General features: G+C 44.5%; 1 protein-coding gene and 1 long non-coding RNA gene across 2 annotated transcripts in view; one reads left to right on the top strand and one right to left on the bottom strand.

Annotated features, from left to right (window-relative positions):
• Positions 1–7: 7 nt before the first annotated feature.
• LOC118518226 (uncharacterized) lies at positions 8–8,985 on the top strand. The gene is made up of 3 exons (XR_004908528.2): positions 8–1,155; positions 6,542–6,598; positions 8,698–8,985. It is a non-coding gene; the product is annotated as an uncharacterized LOC118518226 (long non-coding RNA).
• Positions 8,986–12,150: 3,165 nt separating this feature from the next.
• Positions 12,151–23,684, bottom strand: part of MYH16 (myosin heavy chain 16) — a 59,945-nt gene continuing 48,411 nt past the window's right edge. Inside the window, exons 37-43 of the mRNA XM_036064887.2 lie at positions 21,520–21,712; positions 20,361–20,564; positions 19,245–19,370; positions 18,055–18,225; positions 17,273–17,473; positions 16,023–16,254; positions 12,151–12,551 (exon numbers count right to left, since the gene is read on the bottom strand). Coding sequence (XP_035920780.2) covers positions 16,054–16,254; positions 17,273–17,473; positions 18,055–18,225; positions 19,245–19,370; positions 20,361–20,564; positions 21,520–21,712 — 1,096 coding nt within the window. The 3' untranslated portion in view covers positions 12,151–12,551; positions 16,023–16,053. The remainder of the gene's footprint in view (positions 12,552–16,022; positions 16,255–17,272; positions 17,474–18,054; positions 18,226–19,244; positions 19,371–20,360; positions 20,565–21,519; positions 21,713–23,684) is intronic.

Genomic DNA, 23,684 nt, shown 5'->3' with positions numbered 1-23,684 from the left:
CGCGGTGGTCTGCGCACGCGCTTAGCTTGGGAGCGCGGCCGGGGTCCGGCGCAGTTGCGGCGGGGGAGGGTCCGGCGTGTGAGGGGCCCCTTGCTAGCGGCGTCGTACGCCGCCTCGAAGGTGGTGGCGAGGGGCGTGGAGGGCTTCATTTTTTTCTTCATAAAGTTTTCTCAGACTCGCGGACCGACGTGTGGAGCGTTAACGCTTTCACCAAGTGCTTTTGTCAGGAAATGAATTAGCGAGGGCTGAGGCCTTTTAGAGCGAGCCAGGGACCCGACGAACGACTACGTTTTTCTCCCTTCAGAGAGACGTTTCCCTCCTAAGAGCCAGTTTCTCTGTGGAAAGCCTCTGAGGCCCTCCCCGAGGAACCTACTCGACCTTTCTTCGGTCGGAATCACTTGTTCCCTGCTCCCAAAATGGCGCCACAGGACAGAGGAGTTGGGGAATTCATCACCCCCCCCAAACACGTGGAGACAGTGCTTGCTCTGCAGATGCGGCTTCTACGAAATGCCCTGAACCCCACTTCCAGCTAGACTTGGCGCCCTTGAACCCATAGAAATCCTGGAGCAGCGCTCCTTTCGTCGGGGCCACTGGAGGTCACCAACAGAGTGCTTGGGGGGGCTTATGAGTTTGACCCCAAACATCCTGATTTCAGAGCCACACCGTTTTGTAGGGTTAGTTAATCCAGCTGTCCAAGGAGCCCTAATGCACTGGAAGGAAATTGGTTTTATTTTGCCCCATGGCTACAAACTCTTTGGTCCTAGGGAGATGGAGGACAGATTGAGAGAGCAGAACGATCATTTTAACTTAATTACCTCCCTCCCAACATCTTGGCCTAGGAAGGACAGCACACATGGAAGCAAGGATTCCTCATGTGTCTGCAAGTTACATGAACTAATCCAGAAGTATGTAGAGTTGGTATCCAGAGTCAAAATACCAACTGTTTTATTTAGATCCCACCTCTTTACAAAAGACGGTTCCTTCTTTGAAGGAGTTTATAATCCGGATAGATGAGAATAACATACAAATCAATAGACCTTGGTGAAGGTGTTGATAGAAGTTGGTGCCAGGGCTGGACTCCTGATACCTGGTCCAGAGCATTTCCCATTATCACGTCATGCCCTGGTTATACGAGCCATTGGAGTTCCAAGGAGGGTGAGTTATTTTTAGTGTTTGTTTTTTTACATGCATAATCACACTGATCTAGTATGCCAAATGAGGATTCTCTTTTAAAAAATTAGTACCAGAAAAGGTGGTGCTTAGAAATGGGAGGAAGTGAAGGGTTGGATAATATCATGGAATGATTTTGTTTGCTTTATTGATCCAGTTGGAATAAGAACAGGATTGAATTGGAAATTGGTCAAACTTCAAGTCATCAAGTATTTAATGAGTACTCACCAAGTGCCAAGATTTGTGTTAAGAATTTCAGTAGATGTACGGAAGAGTTGGGTAAGATCTTTCTGTCCTCAAGGAGCCCAGAAGCTAGGATAAGATCAGTTCACACATAATTTTAAATACAAGGAAATACACAATGCCTTAAACCTGGAAGATCCTACTTAATATTTGTTGAATGAAACTACGAATGAATGAAATAAACAGTCTGAGATTTCAAAAAACACAAAGGTTACTACCAGTTGTGAGTGGGAGGAAGGGCTCGTATCAGGAAAGTACCCAATCATAGGTCAGGAAGATTACATGTTTGCAAAGGCCTAAGGATTTCCATCTGCTCAGGAGGGCCTTGATTTAGTATCCTGAATGTGGTTTGGAGGGTAAGAAGATTGGTTCTCCCTTGAACCCCAGCTGAGCAACAGTGAACACTACTGCCATTTGGCCTCCATTTTGTTGTTTTTTCTTTTTAAAAACATTTTTAAAGTAATCTCTACACCCGATGTGGGGTTCAAACGGACGACCCCTGAGATCGAGAGTCACATGCTCTACAATTGAGCCAGCCAGATTCCCCTCTGCTTCTATTTTGTGTTTTCCATGGGTTAATGCCTACCACCTACTCACCACAAAGACTGTTGGAAATATTTATTGAATCAATGCCTATAAAAGCTATGAGCAAACAAAGGACAAAAACATAAATGCATACTCTATTAATGCTTAATAATGCTTATTGCCCACTCCTTTAGATATTGTCCTATATGGTTCCAAGGAGGGAAAGTTTCCTATGGATAGGATCTTGTACAATTCAGTACAGAGGACTAAAAAATGCGTGCAAATTTTTGCACTCTAGGCTGCTTACCCAGTTCGTTTCCATAGCACAGGGATGGGACCACTTAGTTTGTGGGGTGTCTAGAGGCATAAGGTAGTCTCAGATGGTATATAAATACCCTACTATCACAGATACTATTCTTTTTTTTTTTTTTTAAAGATTTTATTTATTTATTTGAGAGAGAGAGAATGAGAGACAGAGAGCGTGAGAGGGAGGAGGGTCAGAGGGAGAAGCAGACTCCCTGCCAAGCAGGGAGCCCGATGCGGGACTCGATCCCGGGACTCCAGGATCATGACCTGAGCCGAAGGCAGTCGCTTAACCAACTGAGCCACCCAGGCGCCCACAGATACTATTCTTATAAGACAAACACATGAGCAAACTTATGAATACCACGTATTGTTTTCCTAATTTGGTAAGTAAAATCTGTAGTTCGCTAACCTGTAAATCTGGAGGCCACGGCCACTTAACACATTTTGCTTCTGACGCCTTTTCCATGTTAGGCAAACTTAGGTTATTTTAATAGAAAGATAGTATGATGGAGTACTTAAGAGAGTTCATTGACATTGGAAATGAATAGAACTGGGTTCAAATTTTGGCTCTGCAGCTTACTATCTATATGACTTTGGAGAAGTCAATCAATGTCTCTTATGTTCATCTGTCAAATGAGGATAATAGTTTCCACCTCTATAGTATCCACCTCTTAGGGTTGGTCTTAGGATTAAAATAGAGAATGTCTATAAAATGCTTGTCGGTTCTTGGCTTATTAAAAGTATTCAATAAATTGTGGCAGTTAATATTTGAACATAATGTACCAAGCTGATTGTCACAGTTTATTGTTTCCTAATTGTTTTCTTCCAGTCTGTGGCTTCTCTTCATTTATTATCTTAATATCTTTCAAAGAGCAGAAGTTCTTAATTTTGAGGAAGTCCATTTATCTGGTGTCATGTCTAAGAAATCTTTGACTAATCCAAGGTTATATAGACTTTTTTCCTGTTTTTTTCCTAGATTTTATATATTGATTGATTTTAGAGTGTTAAACTAAACTCGCATTGTTGGGAAAAGTCCTACTTAGTCTTTTTTTTTTTTTTTTTGGTGGGCAGCAAAACAAAGTTTATTGAGTGATAGTAAAGTGATAGTACAAAGCTCCCGAAGAGGGAGGGGACCTGAGAGGGTTGACCAGTCCTACTTAGTCTTGACATTATTTTTATACGTTATTGTATTCCTTTGCTAAAATTTTTCTGAAGAATTGAGCAATTTAGGGGTACCTGGCTGGCTCAGTTGAAGGAGCATGCAACTCTTGATCTTGGGGTGGTGAGTTTGAGCCCCACGTTCGGTGTAGAGATTACTTAAATAAATAAAACTTAAAAAAAGAATTTAACAATTTAAGAGGTGCCTGGCTGGATTAGTTGGTAGAGCATGTGACTCTTGATCTTGGGGTAGTGAGTTTGAGCCCCACATTGGGGGTGGAGATTACATTTAAAAAAGTCTTTAGAGGCTGTAAGCAACTTGCTCAAAGACATACTATCAAAAGTAATAACAAAAAAAAAAAAGTCAAAGCAAATACTTAAAAGAAAAAAGGAATCTTGGCTTATGAAGGATACTGTTTTGAAGTTTACTTTTCTTGTAATTCTTTTGTTTTTTAGTTTTGGTATTTGAGTAATTCTGGCTTCATAATGAGTTCAGAAGTATTCTTTCTCTTAAATTTTCTGGAAGAGTTTGTGTAGAATTGGCATTTCTTAATTTTTAAACATGGGAGTTTTAAGTTATATTTTTGTTATTGATTTCTGCCTTAATTGCATAATTTCTAGCTTAATTACTAATTTGTTTTTGCTTGCTTGTTTTGATTACTAAGAAAGGTGTGTTAGTATCTCCCAAGTGTTGTGGAGTTGTCTATTTCTATTCTCTGTTATTTTTTTCTTTGTATATTTTGAGGCTATATTCTAGGTGCTTCTATGTTATGGAATTGTTATGTCTTGTGAGTTGGATGTTGTATCATTATGAAATATTCCTTTTTTACTTTTTATTTTTATTTTTTATTTTTTTAAAGATTTTATTTATTTATTTGACAGAGAGAGAGATAGCGAGAGCAGGAACACAAGCAGGGGGAGTGGGAGAGGGAGAAGCAGGCTTTCCCCCGAGCAGGGAGCCCGATGTGGGGACTCGATCCCAGGACCCTGGGATCATGACCTGAGCCGAAGGCAGACGCTTAACGACTGAGCCACCCAGGCGCCCGAAATATTCCTTTTTTAAAAAAATATTTGAGAGAGAGAGTGCAGGCACACCAGTGAAGGGAGGGGCAGAGAGAGGGGTAGAGAAGCAGATTCCATATTGAGCAGGGAGTCTGACTCCAAGCTCCGTCTCACCACCCTGAGACATGATACCTCAGCCGAAATGAGGAGTCAGATGCTTAACTGACTGAGCCATCCCGGCACTCCCCCCATTTTTTAAAAGTAAGCTGTACACCCAATGTGGGGCTTGAACTTACAACCCTGAGATCAAGAGTACCATGGGCTACCAACTGAGCCAGCCAGGTGCCCCGGAATATTCCTTTCTAATAGTGCTTTTGCTCCTCTGATATTAATATAGCTATACCAGCTTTTTTTGGGTTAGGGTTTGCCTAGTATATCTTTTTTTTTCTTTTTTCCTTTCAACTTTTCTATTACCTTATGCTTTTAGATGTGTTGCTCATAAACAACATGCAGTTGCAATTTATGATTATAGTATATTTATCTTTTAACTGAAATATCGATCCATTTACACTTAATTACTGATATATTTGAATTTAACTCGATCATCTTATTATATGCTTTATTTTTGTCCTGACTTTTCTGTTTTTTTCCTCTCTCCTTTCTTGCCTTCTTTTGGATTGTTTTTTATTATTCCATTTTCAAGAACTAATTTAGAGGTGTGCTGGAGCAGGCTCACACTGGCTCGGGAGAACAGTTTGTGCTCTCTTTTCCCAAATTCATGTTCAGTAACCTCTTATTGGTAGCTTGAAATTGGCCACCATGGGAACATTTATACCATAGAGAGCAGCAAAGGCTGCAGATCAGGGCTTTCGTCCTACAGAGCACACCAATGATTAGTACTCTCTCTTCCTGGATAATGCAAAGGTCTTAGATTACCTTAACTCCATTATTATTCTTCTGCATGGTTATATACTATCCTTGTCATACATTTTAATTCTATTGTAAATACCGTGTATTTGCCATTTTCTGAAGTTCCTGTGGGATTGTTTCTATTACCAGCTTGTTGTTTGGACTGGTTCTCCTTTGTATTCTTGTCCTCTTATATGGTTGGTTATCAATGTGTCTAACATTTTAATTTTTACATTATGTAGGAATAATTTGAGACCTAAAATGATTTTACCTTTGCCCAGATAAGATTTTCATTTTAATTTTGCCAAGTGCCTGAGGATGTCAGCAGTCTGGGATCACCTTAATCTAATTTTAGGATTTGAGATTTTTCTGGGTCATTCAGATGACTCAAAGCTGGGCTCCAATCCTTGAGAAGAATGTTCATCTTCTAATTCACATTCTTCTCAAGGATTGGATCCTAGTGTCCCATCCCAAAGCACAGATGTGATGGCTAATTTTGTCAACTTAACTGAGCCACGGGATACCCAGATATTTGGTCAAATATTATTCTAGGTGTTTCTGTGAGGGTGGTTTTGGATGAGATTAACCTTTTAGATTGGTAGACTGAATAGAGCAGATTGCCCTCCATAATGTGGGTGAGCATCATCCAATAGTAGCATCTATTTACCGCTCAATAGAACAAAAGGCTGACCTCCTCCTAGTAAGAGAGAATTCCTTCCTCTTGACGGCCTTTGAACTGGAACATTGGCTCTTTCTGGTTGTCCAGCAGTTCTGGCCTTCAACCTTGAACAGGAATATCAACTGTGCAGATTTTTTGCTTGCTAGCCTCCATAATCATGTAAGGCAATTCCTTTTACTAAGTCTTTTTTATATCTGGGTATCTACTGATATAACTGTGTATCTATATCTGTATCTGTCTCTCTATTTCCCATTGGTTTTGTTTCTCTGGGGATCCCTGACTACTATAACAGACGTTTGCCGGGACCCTTGTCCTTGGAGGGTCCTGAACTGCATCTTTTGTCTCTATGGTATGATAGACTTTTAAAAGTACTGGTAGGCTCTCAGCCACCTGATCTAGAATCAACAAAGAGTCCTTGGGGTGAAGCAGTCCTAAAATGCTAGGCTCACTCTCTGATGTTCTTTTTTCTCTTGGATATTGACCTGGTATTTACTACCTTATTAGCTCTGTCTTATCTCTTATCTTTGTATATTTTTTCCACCTTTCTAGTTATCGCTAGTGGGAGAGTTGTCTGTCACCCTAGTCCTCCGTTACCAGAATCACTTGGTAAGTAATTAATTTTTAAAAATGGCTCTATTTGTGTTTTATTTTGCTAAATTCTATTGCATTAATTATATATCTTTAACACATTATCACATTGTTCATTTGCTTTGCAGTACATTTGTTGCAGGTTATAGGGAATATTTAATTCTCATCTAATATAGTGTATATCATCACATACTGCTGGCAAATGTAATCACTATGGAGTTTGTTAAGTGTTAAATAATTAGGTAGTGATACATGTAAGCATATAAAACGTTTATATTATGTGGAAATGTTTGGAGAATTGTTTTATTGGTGTTTAAGAGGGTTTTAGTGATATTTAGAGAAACTGGTTAGAATTTTTGGGCAGGCAGTGCATGCATTCTTATTTCTCATTTAAAATAATCTAATATAGGCTCCTTTGATCTTAGACTTGTTTTCAGAAATGGGTTAACCTGGGATGACTGTAGTTCTAATTTGTAGTATATAGTGTACCTTTGCTTTTCTGTGCTTGTATCTCAGATACATTGTGGGCTTCTTCTTTTGTCACAGTCCCAAATGAAACTGTTGGCGAAAAGTTGAGTAATTCTACACCTGGAGGGAAGCTAACCAACACAAAGAGTGCTTCTCCAGGAACAAATTTAAAGTGGTAGAAAATTGCAAGTCTGATGAATATTTTTGTCAGAGCACTGAATGAAATGACTGGTTTGCTTATGAGCATAACTGTTCTTGTTTGGTTCCTAGCAATTTTTTTCTTTAAAGATTAAAAAAATTTTTTTTTAAGATTTTATTTATTTATTTGACAGAGAGAGACACAGTGAGAGAGGGAACACAAGCAGGGGAAGTGGGAGAGGGAGAAGCAGGCTTCCCTCTGAGCAGGGAGCCCAATGTGGGGCTCGATCCCAGAACTCTGGGATCATGACCCGAGCCGAAGGCAGACGCTTAACGACTGAGCCACCCAGGCACCCCAAGATTTTTAAATTTTTTTCAAGTAATCTCTACACACCCAACATGGGGCTCGAACCCACAACCCTGAGATCAAGAGTCACACACTCTACTCACTGAGCCAGCCAGGCACCCCTCAATTTCTTTTTCTTGATCCCAGGGCCAATCCAAGATCATTTACTGCATTTAATTGTCATGTTTCTGTAGTCTAATATGAAATAGCTCCTTAGCCATTTTTTTCCTTTTCTTTCTTTCTCTTTCTTCCTCTTTCTTTCTTTCTTTCCTTTTTTCTTTTTTCTTTTTCTTTCTTTCTTTCTTTCTTTCTTTCTTTCTTTCTTTCTTTCTTTCTTCCTTTCTTTCTTTTCTTTTCTTTCTTTCTTTCTTTCTTTCTTTCTTTCTTTCTTTCTTTCTTTCTTTCTTCTTTCTTTCTTTCTCTCTCTCTCTCTCTCTCTCTTCTTTCTTTCTTTCTCATTGACAATCTTAAAGAGTCCACACCAGTTATTTTATAGAATGTTCTTTAGTTGGGGTGGACACCACCTTCATCAAGTGTCAAACTCAACATCACAAACAGTGGCACAAATTGACGTCACGTGTCTTCTGGTGTGATGCAGTGGGTGGGACACAACTTTGCTTATATTGTATTCCCTGCCCAAAATGCATAATGTGAATTGAATTATGACAAACCTCTCTTGCCCTCCGAATAAAGTCCATACTCCGTAACAAGTCATCAAGGTCTCCTATGTTCTGTCACCTTCATCTCTCACCATGTCCTCTGTGTGACAGACACTCTGGCTATCCACACATCATCACCTTTACCCTCTTGGCTCCACTACTTTTGTTCAGGTGGCTCCCTGGGAATGAGCCACAAATGTTCCTTGCCTTATGTGGCAACCGCATTGCCACTTGCTGCTAATTGGCTTAGGGAAGGGTTTGTGACCCATTTCTGCCAATCAGGACTCAAGAATTCTCTTAGGAAGCTTCTGGGAATAAATATGCTCCCTGAGAAAAAGGATGGTGAGGAAGTCTTTATTTTTTCCCTGTCTTAAACATGGTTGTGGGAAGATAGGATGGTTAGAGTTGTGGCAGCTGTCTTGATAGACCCAAGAGAAGAGTAGTGTGGAAAGGTGGAGACCTGGTTGCTCACACTGCACTAATTCCAAAACTGTCTGTGCCTGCAGGGGTTGGCGTGTAAGGTCATCGAATGTCGATTGCTTGTGCCACCGTAGCTCACATGCTGCTACCTGCCACCAAGCGCGCTCCAGCTGGTCCTCCCCACTCCCACTTTCCATTCCCACATGCTCTCCCTCCTACTCATACTTCGGCTTCAGCAAAGACATGATTTCCTCCAGGATGCCTTCCTTTATCTTCCAAGACTGGGCTGAGTGCCTCTCCTGTACCTATTCCCACAGTAGTCTTCCTAATTGCTAAACCTAATGCTCATAATACACTTTTCCTCTTGGTCTAAATGCCTGGTTACTGTTTTGCTGCCTATATTTAAAAGTTGTGTGTGTGTGTGTGTGTTTTTTTTAATGTGCGTAGAGAAAAGTTTTATGGAATCAGTGCTCCAAAGCTGCAAGATACGTTTTTTGTTAGTCTAAGCCAGGGTTCAGGAAGTAGAGGGAAGAATAGTTCCTTATAATAGCCAGCAGGTTTCCTTCCAGTCTTGTGATTTTACTGTAATTCAAGGTTGGCCTTTTCACAACAGATCTCCAGCCCCACTTCCTGGTAGCTTCTAGGTGGAAGGATCAAGGGGTCTTTGTGATGATTTTGTGATTTCTGGAAGCCCCAAAGGTATGCTCCTTGGGATGATCCAGACTTGCTGGCTTCCCTACAGGACTCCAGGATTGGTTCACATGTGAAAGGAGGAGGAAGATAATTGGTATTTTTTAATATACCCGGGATCTGTTTAAATCAGATGTAGTAAGACATACAGATATGAAATGATTGTCATGAGGGAAGTTTTTACACTCACAGACCCATCCCTAGAAACAGGAGGCATGGCATGTCATGCCACTCAGGGCCATGTGGGAAGTGCCGGTGTAGACCAGGAGGCAGAAAGCATGCACACGTCTTTATTGTGGTTTCTGTGGGAGGGAATGGGTGAGGCAAGGTGAGCAGGCTTAGGATTGGCTAGTTTGAATAATTTCAGTAGATTCTGGATCATAGGAGCTGTCCTTAGTTGTCTCATATGTGGTCCTGGGATGATTAGGGCAGAGGAATAATGCCTACTAGAATATAAGAACAAAAGAGAGGAGGTGATTTGGAGTATGGGCTCTGGATTGGCTAGTCTGTATGAAAGCCATTTGCTATCTGTAATGGGAGAGGCAGTGTCTCTTCAGTCAGGGAGGCCCCAGATGGCAGAGGATCAAGAATACAGAAAAAAAAAGAAAATACAGTTAATATAATCAGTGATACAAAATTTAGCAGCCTTGAAAGCTCGCCCAGAACGTTTAGCAAAACCATTTAAATAGTCTTTGCTCCATTTATTCTGCAGAACCTGGCGCCAGTGCCCTGATTTGGGTCTTCATGGATACTAATTAATGCTATTATTCTGCGAGGCCATAGAGTATATCCTTTTAGACCTTCAAGCCATTCTGAAATTACACGTCCTTAGGCAAAAACAGCATATGTGGCTAAATGAAATCCATTTTCTTATAAATACTGGATCAGAAACCTTTCCTCATTCCTCCCAATGATAAATTTTTAGCTCTGCTGTTAACTGGTCTTGGGCAAGTCACTAAGCCCGTCTACATCTGCTCCCCCCAACCCCTCCAGCAAAGTGAGGGGCTGCTCTGAAATTCTTCACATGTGGGGAGATCCACAGGTAGACTATCCACCAGGAAATGATGGTAAGGTCTTAAAACTTCATGGAATTCCCCTTGCATTTCTCCAGTAAGAGGCTTGTTGCTGTCAGCTGCCAGGCTGACAGGCCAGGCCAAGCCTCCTTTGGGAGATCAAGTGTTAAGTCCTACAGAATGCTAGAAGAAACTTGGCAAGTGTCTAAGTGTTGTGAATAATAGGCTCTGTGCCAGGTTATCTTATTTAAACTTCACATTCCTAAGAAGCAGATACTGTTATTATTCCTCATTTAACAGTTGAGAAAACAGGAGGTGAGATAGGTTAAGTTGCCCATGGTCTCACTGCTGAGAAAGTGGAACCCATATTTGTCTGACTTCAAAGTATAAGAATTAGACTTACTTTATGTAATTACAGAGGTGAAGAGTAGATCAAAATGAGGGCAAAATGCAGGGAGACATATTCTGGCTCAATGTTATTTTGAACCATGATTGTCAGTCAAAACTGCAATGGGCTTTTCTCACTGGAAGGATTCAGGTCCAAGTTGGATTACCATTTTTTCAGGGATGTTATTAAGGGGAATCTCCAGTTGATTGAGAGATGGACTATACACCCTCTGAATATCCCTTTGAGCCCTAAAATTGCAATATGTGTAATTCTACAGTTGTGTGATTCACACAAATCAGTTGGAGACCCCACCGCCAGAGGGCAGTGTCTTCACATGTGATCCATTTGTACAGGAGGAACCAAGTGGTTCCCTCTGGAACCGTCTAGAGAGTGCCTGGTGTGGAACCATCACAGGGGTGAAATGGGCCAGGGTGAAGAGAGAAAGGGAGTCACCACCGGAATGTTAATATCCCTTCCTTTACCAGCTGAACAATGATTTCTGTCTGCCAGGGCATTCGAAAGAGGTGAGAGTGCTTAAAGTCAAAGGGAAGACACCATTTCCAGGGAGCGGGGTGGGGGCGGAGGTGCTGTCTGAGGGCTGTGCACTGGCAGGGAGCCCTCATGGTGCTGTCTCCTCCAGTCCTGCACTCTGAAGACTAGGACAGTGAGGGGAGGAACAAGGTCCAGGATGTTAAAGGTGACAGCGGAAACCCTTTCACACGTGGGAAGGTTGAAGGACCCAGGAATATTCAGCCTTGGAGAAGAGAAATCTTGGAGGAACATGAGCACCGTCTGCCATTGAGGTCGTTCTGCAGGGTATCAAAATGGTTAAAAAGTAGATGCCATCAGGGGGCAGGTCTCAACTTGACTTAAGGAAGAACTTAAATCTTGATTTAAGGAGAACTTGCCTGTGTCTGAACATCCTGGGAGATGCCGAGGTGGAGCATGTGGGGGCCTTGTGGGTCTTTAGCCTGGATGGATCCTATAACATCCATTCAGGGATTCTGTAGATTTCTCAGCTTTACGAAACCTGGTTAGTCTTCATATCTCTGGTCTACCCTTTCAAAATTTGCAGTGAACCTCACCAAGACGGCATAGTTCTCATGGTTTCCAATAGAAATAAGCCTGGGGCGCCTGGGTGGCTCAGTCGGTTAAGCGACTGCCTTCGGCTCGGGTCATGATCCCAGGGTCCTGGGATCAGCCCCACATCGGGCTCCCTGCTCTGTGGGGAAGCCTGCTTCTCCCTCTCCCACTTCCCCTGCTTGTGTTCCCTCTCTCGCTATGTCTCTCTCTGTCAAATAAATAAATAAAATCTTTGAAAAAAAAAAAAAAAAGAAGCCTGTGAATGAGGATATAGGGATAAAACAGAATTCTGACATATTGTAAAAATTACCTTTGGATTTGGAAGCCGTAGAAAAATAAAATTTCTTCACTTACAATCTCCAGTCTATTTTTCATGTTTCTTTTATTTAAGCTGCATTGGGACAGGGCATTAAAATTGTCCACACGAGGAATTACTTCTAGAAAACAGCCGGGGCACACAGACATTACATATTCCGTCTTTGACATGAACATGTAGGATCTCAACTAAAACAGACCCACTGTTACTGTTATCCAAGTGCTTACACAGCTCGATGCAGTCTCAGAGAAGCCACACTAATTTTAGTTCCTCTAATGGCTGGGTATTTACATCCTCAAACCCTTTACCCCCACAGCTATCTTTATTCTGTAGCACCTGTCTCTTTCTGGCTTGCACTTTCTTTTGCATAGTAAACATTCTCAGGATATCTAGTTTTCTATTTTCATATGTTTTTCCTCTCAGTGGTCTGCTGTTGAGATCTGTGTCACCCTGGAAGAGAAAAAAGAGAGAGGGTGAGAAAATCCTTGTGGACCAGAGCTGGGAGTTCTGACATCTTTGCCTCCTTCTTGCTAGACAGACAGTGTCCCCGAGATGCCTGGGCTGCAGCTGCACAGGCTTCCTTCCTCATAATGGACACCATTATTGGGTCATAGCTGGTTCATTCTCTGTGAGGTTGTGAAGGTTAGAGACACCTTTGGGCCCGGGGTGCCTAACTGGGCCTGGACACCATACAGGCCATTGAGAGAGCTGGAGTGTGGTCCCCTGGGATACAGTGCTCACCACGAGCCTGCCTGTGGTGTCTCATGAGGGACCCACAGCCTTGTTCTGCCATTGTGATATGTCTTCCCAAGAAAGAAAAGCTACTGCTCATCACATCCCACACATGGATTTAAAAATTTAGCAAGATTTCCTTAGGGAGATTATGGAATACTTGTACCCAACGGGGCCCTTCACAGCCTCACGCATGCCTGTCCTGCTAGCTTCGTCTCCCGCCACATCCAGCACTCTCCCCTCTTCTGAGCTCTTCTTCCCTGGTCACACTGTTCCCTTGTGTGCATCTGACCTCTGCACTTTGGCATATGTTGGGTCTTCTATCTGGAATTCCTTTCTTCTCTATCTGGTGAGGGATCAATTTTACTTATTCTTTTTAATTTCCATTAAAAATTTTACTTAATATCAGAAACAAATACTTTTATAAAATACTTTAATCATGCATTTGGATGTCATGACAGTATAAACTGCTGTAAAAATGTCTATAAACTTCCTCTTGGTTTCTGTACTTTTGTTGTCTCGGGCAGGTAACAAACGGACCACTCATTGAGTGGCGCTGCCTTAGACTTTTCTTAGACTTTTTCCTCCATGGACTGCTCTACCCAGCCACCTCAGTTTAAACCAGTCACTGCTCCCCTGTGATCCTCCCAGGTGAGATGCAAACGTAGCATCACAGAACGTTCACTCACAGCCTTGTGGTGATGTGTGCTGCTATCTCTTCACCAGATTCTGAGCTCCACTAGGGAAGACGTTCTTTCTTATTCATTATTCATCTCTGCATCTCATAGTCCAGGCCTAGTCCATATTCAGAGCTTGGTCAATATTTGTGGGGCTGAATATAAAGCCACTTTGGAAAACTAAACTCTTGTGGGGTCTTGGATCAGATGCTTAAGACATCTCATGGCTACTCATGGCATACCTAGCCTTGTGACCAGCAAGGGGAAATGGGATAAAAGAGCTTCATCACCTCTGGGTGCTGTTGGCAGGACGGTGGCCTTGTGGTGTGGAGACAGAGCTGTTGGACCAAGAACAGCACCCCAGGAATAAACAGTCACCAAGCCAGGGCAGAGGATCTATTTCACAAGATGGCTAATCCTGGAGGCTGAGATTTAGTAGGTGGAAGGACTGAAATACCTCCTGAGTCTGGGTGGTACAGGGAACCTCCTGACTAACCCCTGCCAAGGTGAGAGTTCAACAGAAGAGACCCCTTGCAGGTTTTTGCTCCAAGAGGAGATGGTTATACATTAATTGTAGTATTCATCCAAAGGCAAGCCTCTGGTTTCCTTAACTTCTTGAGCTAACCATTATTTAAGAATTAGAGAATAGGGGCGCCTGGGTGGCTCAGTCGTTAAGCGTCTGCCTTCAGCTCAGGTCATGATCCCAGGGTCCTGGGATCGAGTCCCACATCGGGCTCCATGCTCCGCAGGAAGCCTGCTTCTCCCTCTCCCACTCCCCCTGCTTGTGTTCCCCTCTCTCACTGTGTCTGTCTCTGTCAAATAAATAAATAAAATCTTTAAAAAAAAAAAAAAGAATTAGAGAATAAAGAAAAAGATTATCTCCTATCTTTTGTTTCCTCCCTAAGCAAATGGTAAGAAAAGGCTCAGTTTGAATTCAAAGGTCAGTGGGGTTATCACTTTGGACTAAAACCCAAACTGACCCAGTACTGAAAGAGAGCTGTGAGTGGGGAACCTTACTCTCACTGGGGGGCTGATCCATCAGGATGTTTGAACACAAGGCCAGAAGAAAATTCCCATAATCCATGGAGGTTGGACCATCGGTACACTGAGACTTCAGCCCTATCCTCTCCCAACCTAAACCAAGTCCTTGATCTTGAGTTGTCCTGCTTCATCCTAAACAGAGGGCAGCCTTATTCATCTCTGCAGTAATTAAAATAAAAGACAGTTTGCCTTTCCATAGCACAAGGCTTGTATGACCATGAGCAAGTCACTGAACTTCTCTGAGCTCATTTTCCTCACCGGACAAATGGAGATATTTATATATCTCCTTACCATAGGATAAAGAAGATAGTGAAAGACATTACCATGTGCCTAGTTCTGGTAAAAGTAGGAGGAACCTCTGTTCCCTGGCTCTGCGTTTCTGTAAGGGGAGATTTCTGCTACAGCGTTGGTTCTAACACACCTGATCGTACATCTGGTCACCATAGGGCTGGTCAAACCACAGATGCTGGACCCACCTCTGATTCAGTAGGTCTGGAGTGAAACATAAGAATTTGCATTTCTAACAGTTTCCCAAGTGATGCTGATATTGCTGCTGGTCAAAAAGACCACATTTTGGGGGAACCACTGCTCTGGAATAATGTTCTTCACCTCTCTCCTGATCTTTCCCTTGCTCCACTCACGGGAGGAAGAGTGGTTTATCCTGTGTTTGGAAGCAGGAACCAGTAAGGAAGGGATGGACCCCATCTGGTCTCTCCTTTTGGATCTGCCTGTAGGTTTGATGAGTTCTGGTCATCCCTCCCCTTGGACTAGGGGTTGCTCCTTATGATGCAGGGCTGTGGTGGTTCAGTTCTGCAGGTCCCTTAAATTGTGGGGTGAAATACAAGGATGACCAGGTTGGATACCCATTAAATTCTTAATCTAGAATTATAATAAAACTAGCATTTTGACTTTTATATATTTGTTTCCTCTATTTTTTTTCTCAGTTGATTCTGAATTAAAATAGGAAAGGACTATTTTATATTGTCCCCTATGGGACAGTGCTCAGAAAAGGTAGCTGCAAGTAATTATTATTATTATTAATGTAAGAAGTCTAAATTCAACCAGTATTGATGAAATCCTCAGGAATGGGGATGTGGGGATGTGAAAGATGAATACACACTGGCTGTAAGCTTGCAAATGTCCCGTGATTCTCCAGTGAGAACAAGCATTAGCACCTGTCTGCCAGGCCTAATGTCAAGTGGCATCAGGCTTGGAACCTGCCTTCAGAAAGCTTCCACCCAGATGGGGGAGCATCATGACCCCTAGCACCTGTGTTACAGGTGGACGGCACCACGCCCGAGGGCTTTGGGAATGCAGAGAGGGAGTGTTGCTCTGAAGGGACCAGGGAGCTTTGGAATTCCCACTGCATGAGATCAGGGCACAGCAGACAGGAAGCATCGAAGTCAGAAGGAGCAAAGCAGGAGCAGGGAAGGGAAACTTGGAGCATGGGCATGGAGAGTGGAGTCCATACCTACTGGCTGTGGGCTGGAACGTGGAGAACCTCACTCCTCAGAAAGGGTTTTGGTGGAGCCTGTCTTGGACACCTGGATGATCTCCACAGAGGTGATGCCTTTGCCAGCCACACGGTGTCTGGTGCGCAGCTTGTTCAGGGCGGTCTCTGCCATGCCGGCCCGCTCCTCAGCATCATCCAGCTCATGCACTGTCTTTCTGTAGCGAGCCAAGGTCTGGTTGGCTTGCTCCTCCTGTGACAAAGGCATGGTGGAAAACAGGGTGTAAACCTGGCTGCTTCGGCTTAAATGTGCATCGTTATCAGTTCTACACAGACACGTAAGAGTCCATCCAGCCTTTCAATACTTTCAACTGATTCTTTTTTGTCCTTGACATCCATATCTCTAAATAAAATGTGCTCTGTTTCTGCTTCTGTCATTTGTGGTTTCAGGCCTCAGCTAGTGATGCCCCACTATGAAAGATATGGGTTCAGCACTTTCCCTAGCCCCCACCACACATCTCCCATCCCCTTATCTCCCCAAGAGAGTCAGAGTGCTGCTTTGGTTAGAACCGTATTAACTGTCAGCCTGGTCTTTATCGAACCTTTTGGGAAAGGCATTGGTTGTGTGGGTGGCTGATGGATTCGATGTGGTAGCCGCAGAATTGGCAGTGAACAATGGCAGGATCAAATATCTATGTCGGGGTGAGGGTGGAGGGGCGGTTGGTGCCGGTAGGTGGACGTGTGGTATAGGGTTGAGACTTGAAGCCATCCTTTGCTACCCATTTGACTTGGTTGTTAACATTTACTAACATAACATAAATATCCCACTCTGGGCTGTTTCCTCACCTGTGAAATAGACTAAGAATATCAGTTTTCCTGCCTTGTGTTGGGAGGATCAAATAAGGGAAGGGTCTTGTGTGTAATAGTATGAGCAGGAAAGAGAAGTTATCCTGGCAGAGGCTGCAAGGGGCGGCAGAAGCAGGACATAAGGCAGCCAAGACCTCCCAGTTTTAGAGCACCCCTTGCAGTGGGCACCTTAGTTAGCACGAGTGTTCTTAGGGGATCTTTTCATTTTCTACACGTTCTTATCTTCAGTGCGTAGTGTCCAGTCTGCTTCCAACATGATAGCGAGAATGAAGTGCCATGGACACGAAGCTCTCGGGTTGTCTTTTGGCCAATACCCGATTCCTTCCCTGTGGTTAATTCTAACCAAGTCTTGAGACCTGGGCTGTGAAGGGAGGGCATATTAGGGACATGCAGTGGGCACCTACCGCTTCTTCGATCTGCCGCTTGTAGACCTTCAGCTTGTTCTGCAGCTTCTCCACCAGCTCCTGCATGCGCTGGTTGGTCTTGTGGTCCTCCTCCGTCTGGAAGACCAGCTCTTTGAGGCGGCGCTCATTCTTCCGCAGTGTCTTGACCGTCTCCACGTGCTGTTTCTGCTCACCATCCAGCTCTGTCTCTAGTTCCTTGATCTGAGGGGAGAAGAGAGGGACATGGCTGAGGAAATGCAGTTTTTGAACTTGAGAGCTCAGTGGCCTTGGGTGGGGGTGTCATGGCTGCCATGTCCACTTCCTCCCCAGAGGAGAGCAGGCAAGCCCTGGCCAGGAGGGTCAGGTGGGTTCTGCCTTTCATGTACCTGCTGTGGTTGTCAGATGGGTCCCTTTCCCTGAGCCTCAAGTTTACTCCTCTGGGAAGTGGGGGAGGCAGAGGCTGGACAAGGTGACTGAACCTCCTGGCCCCTCTAGCTCTGACACCCCACAGGTGAAGACTAAGGCTTATTTTAAGTAAGTAACAAGGGAGGAACAATGTTGGAAACAGACCTCCGTCTCTTCTTGGTGGTGAATCACATTCTGGGGGAAAGGTGGCAGGAGGAGAAGGAGAGGAGACCTTTGTATAAATAAATTGCAGCTCTTATCTCAACTTCCTTTTCCTTCCTAGCATCTGAGTAACCCAGTTCCTCATCAAGCGCTGGGCATGGTATTTTTGGGAAAAGGCCCCTGCCCAGCCACGTCTCCCCTGTCTCTCTCCTGGCTTAGCTCAGGGGCGCCCTCACCCTGGCTTCCAGTTTCATGATCGTGCGCTTCCCTCCTTTCAGAGCCAACTGCTCAGCCTCCTCCATCTTGGCCTGCAAGTCTTTGATGGTGATCTCGTAGTTCTTCTTGATTTTCTCCAGGTGCATGCAGTGGTCTTGCTCTTGCCGGAGTTCTTCCGCCATGCGGGCAGCCTGTGGGAGGGGAGAAGAGTGAGGGGCTGGAGCTGGGTTCCTGTGCAGCCTCACAGTGCTTGTGAGAGATGAGGGACCTTGTCTTCTGGTCTCTGGGAGACCAAGTGGTGGATGAGTGCTGCTGGGTTTTGGTAGAGGGCGTGCCCCATGCTCCTGGGTCCCTCTGAGTGAAAAGGGAGGAGGCAGGCACATGCACTCACAATCAGGCTTCTCAGTCCATAGACTCCACCAGCCTGGGGCTCTCCAGCCCCTCTTTGCTGTCTCCTCCATGAGGCACACAGCACAGAGGGTAGGAAGAGCACAGATCTGGAGGAAGAAGATGAAGGTCTGCATCCAGCCCCTGTGTGGCCTTCAGCAAGTCATTTTACCGTCTCATTCTTGCATTCATTCCACAAATATTCATAGAAGATCTGCATACTGTGTATGGGTCTGGGCTCTCTGGACATAGCACCAAATAAGACCAGCAATATTCCTGAGCTCCTGGCATTTCAATCAAGTGCAAGGAACCTGGCAATAAAATCTGTATTCCCTCATCTTTAAAGTGGGGTACATGGTTTATGCCACTCAAGGTTGTGTGTGTCCCCAGAGGAACACTGGGCAAAACCACTGGCAGCACGTCCTGCTGAATCTGCCTCTGAGCCCCTGGACATGGCGTCCATCTTCCTCTCACTAACGCCCTCCTCAAGGCTGGTTTAACATTCCTCCTTGCCAAAAGGCCTGCCCAGAAAAGCCCACTTTCAATGGCTCCTTTGACCCATTTCCCAGGCCTCAAGCACTGATCTCTCACATGGTCATGTGTAGCTTGTAATTATTCCTTATTTTTATCTCTTTGGCTTTTCAGAAAAGCCTCCAGACTCCCCAGAGCAAGGACCACAATCCTAATGGCAGGGCCCTATGCACAGTGACCCTTGAGGGGTGGGGGTGGCCTTCCCTGCTGAGGGTGGCCTGGTCCTCAGCAGGCAGCTTGGCCTGAGGCACCCAGGCCTTTTCCACCAGCACCAGGCAGCGTGCACACTTACATCAGTCATGGCTTTCTTGGCCCTCTCGTCGGCCGAGCGGAATTCACTGATGAGCTCCTCGTGCTCATTGGAGATGCGCTGGACATCTGACTCCAGCTTACGCTTGACCACAAGGAGGCTTTGGTTCTGGAGGAGAAAATGAAGACATCGCCGTGACCTGGAAGTCTGCATAGCCCTTCCCGTGTCCAGGAAAGAAAAACAACCCTCTCCCGGATACATTTGCCAGGCCCCTCAACAGGCTCCCTGCTTGGGGTAGGGTCTCTCCCTGCATTTTTCTCTGGGTTTTAGAGCAGAACTCATGTCACAAGGAATCCAAGAATAATGTCATTTAGGCCTGGGGTGGGTGGCAGCTCTAGAACAATCCTGAACTCAGAGCTGGGAAAACCCAGGTTCAAGCTGCAGTACTTCCACCTGTGGATAAATTCTTTACCTCTACGCTTTGATCTTATCTCTAAAATGGGGTTATAATTCCTATATGTCCCATGCACATTTTTTCTTTTGGTGAATTCACATGAGATGCTTATTAAGAATTAAGCTGTGCTGGTAAAGGATCGCACTGTCAGCAGCACTGGTGTTACCACTGGTGGTAGAAGGTGGTCCCCACTGTTGACCACGGATAAGCCACGGAACTCTCTGGGTCACGGTTTCTCATTTGAGAAGTGAATGTCAGACTTTGGAATATTCTAGATCCCTTCCAGTTCTGAAGTTCTGTCCTCAGCTACACTGAAGATAAGGTGATCCTTAAAATTGGCTAAATCATCAGAATCTCCTGAGGAGTTTGAATTTAAAAGTTTAGATTTCTGAGTCCCACCAGAGACCCACTGGATCAGAATCTCCAGGGGAGAGTCTGGGAGTCTGTCTTTGAAAGCTCTGCACAACAGTGTGCGTGCACGCATTGTGTGTGCTCTGGAAACGGTTAAGATCATCTTATGTTACGGGCTTCTTGCCATAATAAGTAATGTCCGAGGTGAGGTGAGTTCTGAGGATTTCCCAAGTGGGGACACTGTCTGCCTCTAAGTTCTGAAGGAGCCCACAGGATTTGGGCACCATCCTGGCCTTGTCCCAGTGCCCCAAGTGTGAGTGTGCATAGCACCCCCCAGGAAGCCACCATCCTACCTGGATGTTGACCTCGTTGTGCCGCTCGGTGATCTCCACCACCTCCTGTTCCAGCAGCTTGCGGGAGCGCTCGCTGCCCTCCAGGCCTGCGCGCACCTCGTCCAGCTCCGTCTGCAGCAGGCTCAGGCGCCGCTCCTGCAGGTTGTGCTGCTCCCGCAGCTCCTCGTGCTGCCGAGCGTCCTCATCCATCTGGACCTGCAGGTCCTGGGGGGCAAGAGGACCCGGCCAGAGCCAACCTTGTGGGCCCTGGCATGGTGTGGGGCTGGCCAGGCCTGAGGGTGCCCTGACCTTTATGGACTGGGCTCAGCAGGGAGCTGGGGCGGGGCTGGGGAGGTGGAGGCCATAGAGGAAGAGAGTGCAAGGTGTAGACCTGCCCTTGGGGAGTTCACGGTCTGGTTGAGGCCTATCTGGCCAGGGCCCAGGTGTCCAGAGGATTTGTCCGGTGGGCAGTTAGCATGAGGTCAAGGCTTTTCTGATGATAGAGTACCTGGTGTTTCCATCAGGGCCTTCTCACGGAGGCCTTCCTCCATGACCTTGACCGTCACACCCCTGCTGGCTAATCCACATCTCCCTTCTCCTGGTCCTCTTATTGCTCTAGAGCACTTACTATATTTTTTCGTACTACAATTTTATTTATTTGTTGTTTGTTGCCTATCTGCAGGGCTGTCTGTTTGTTGTGTCCATTCTTGTATCCCCTAAACCTAATACAGTGCCTAGACCGGGCGGGTCTCTTAATAACCATGTGTTGAATGCATGGATCCAGCTACAGGTGCTTTAAAGACCAGCCTGACAGGGATAAAGGAAGACTTCAACTCTATTTATGTTTATTTCTTAAGGTGAGTGGTGGGTATAGGGGTGTGTATTATGTTCTTTATTTTTCTGTGCCTGAATTCACTTTTAATAAGTCAAAAATGACTTTAAAAACCAAGACAGGTGCAACTCTCTGTTTTCCTGTTTTCTTCCCTCTTTTCAGTGGTGGTTGGGGCCTCTCATGTATGTAGTCCCCAGGTCTCCTGCTCCCTGGACTGCCAGACTCCCCACGTTGTCACTTTCATGCCTCTATCCTAGCTGCAGACATGCATACATTTAGCTTCCTGGAAGCCTGCAGGCTTGGGGATGGCTTACTTTGTGATTATTCTTCCTTCTCCCAGATTGCTACCTTGATTTGCTGTTGCAGCCTTTTCAGTGTCTTTACAAGTTCACTGTTGTTCTTGTTGGCGTGGTCCAGCTGGATTTCCATCTCATTCAGGTCCGTCTCCATCTTCTTCTTGAGCCGAAGCGCCTCTGCCCGGCCCTTGGCCTCCGCCTCCAGGCTGGCCTGCAATGACTCAATTGCCCGCTGGTGGTTCTTCCTGCAAATCCAAACAGAGAAGGCCTTGGCATGCTGGGCCCGCTGGTCAGGCTGTGCTAAACCTCCCTAGATAAGAGGTCTGAGAGCTTCAACATGGATATGGCCACCATATTTGAAATTAGACCGTATCTCCCCTTAAACATGTAAGTGGGCGAGTATTGTGCTTTGGGAAAAGAAACGAAGGTCAATGTTTACCACCTATCTTTTGGGATCTCAATTCATTTAACATGCAAAACAGCCTTGCTAGGAAACTGAAGCTCCACGATGACGAAAAACATGGCAGAGGTTTAGCCCACCATGGAGTCAGGATTGAAACCCAAATGCTAGCCTGTTTTTTAAATTACAAAATGTGAGCCTTGGCCATACAGGTCAGATTTATGTCTCTCTTTAAAACAGCAGTCATCACTTGATTGTATATACTATATTTAATTTTATTGTAGTCAATGTAATGAACATTTTCATAAAGCCCTCATATAAGCTATGCTAATCTCCTTTCACAGAAGGGGACCAGAGGAGGTAATTTAGATGTCCAAAAATAGTTGTTTCATTGAGGGAGATAAATGGGTAGCACATAAAGATCCTGTCACCTGCCCCACGCTGTGTTCACCTCTGCTCCACCCGGAACACCTTCTATGTGCTTGCACATTACTGGATTTGCAGCACTTTGAGATGTATTCAATTTCTAGACATGGGAGAAGGTATCCTAACATTCTCAGAAGGGAACAAAATTTTGATTCACTTTGATTTAAAAAATAAATTCAAGAAAAACTATAAAACAGGTTGAAAAAAATTAAAGAAGATCTAAATTAATGGAAAGACATACGTCTTCACGGATAAAAAGACCTAATATTGTTAAGGTGGGATTCACTGCAATCCTTGTCAAAAATCCTAGCTGACTTCTTTGCAGAAGTTGACAGGCTGATCCTAAAATTTATATAGAAATGCAAGGGACCCAGAATAACCAAAACAATCTTGAAAAAGAAGAACAAAGTGGAGGACCCACACTTCCAAATTTCAAAGCTTACTACGAAGCTACAGTAATCACAACATTGTGGGGGTGCCTGGGTGGCACCGTTGGACATCAGGACTCTTGGTTTCGTCTCAGGTCATGGTCTCAGGGTTGTGGGATTGAGCCCTGTGTTGGATTCCAAGCTAGGCATGGAGTCTGCTTGAGATTCTCTCTCCCTCTCCCTCTGCCCCTTACGCTTGTGCTCTCTCTCTCTCAAATAAAAACCTTAAAAAAAAAAAAAAGACATTTTGGTCCTGGCATAAGGACAGACTTATAGATCAATGAATCCAGAAATAAACCCTAGTTAATTCATTTTCCACAAGGTTGCTAAGACCATTCAATAGGGAGAGAACAGTCTTTTCAGAAAGTGATTCTGGGACAGCTGGATATCCACATGCAAAAGAATGAAGTTGGACCCCTACTTCACACCTTCTACAAAAATTAACTCACAATGGATCAAAGACCTAAATGTAAGAGCTAAAACTATAAAACTCTTAACTAATCTGGGAAACATAGGCAGAAATTTTTGTGACTAGATTAGGCAATGGGTTTTTAGATATGACACCTAAAATACAAGCTACCAAAGGGGAAAAAAAAAACCAGATACATTGGACTTCATCAAAATTAAAAACATTTGTGCTTCAGAGGATATCATTAAGAAAGTGATAAGGGGGGTGCCTGGGTGGCTCAGTCAGTTAGGCGTCCGAGTCTTGATTTTGACTCAGGTCATGATCTCAGGGTCCTGGGATGGAGCCCTGCCTTGGGCTCCCTGCTCAGGAGGGAGTCTGCTTGAGATTCTCTCCCTCTCCCTCTGCCCCTCCCCCAGCTCGTGCACTCACTCTCTCTCTCTGGAATAAATAAATCTTTAAATAAAATTAAGAAAGTTAAAAGGCAACCCACAGAATGGGAGAAAATATTTGCAAATTAAATATCTGATAAAGGAAGGGTCTAGCATTCAGAATAT

The sequence above is a fragment of the Halichoerus grypus genome, chromosome 6 (assembly GCF_964656455.1).
Source record: "Halichoerus grypus chromosome 6, mHalGry1.hap1.1, whole genome shotgun sequence".
Classification (NCBI taxonomy): domain Eukaryota; kingdom Metazoa; phylum Chordata; class Mammalia; order Carnivora; family Phocidae; genus Halichoerus; species Halichoerus grypus.
The sequence above is the reverse complement of the archived record's forward strand: the minus strand, read 5'-3'. Positions and strand labels throughout refer to the sequence as shown.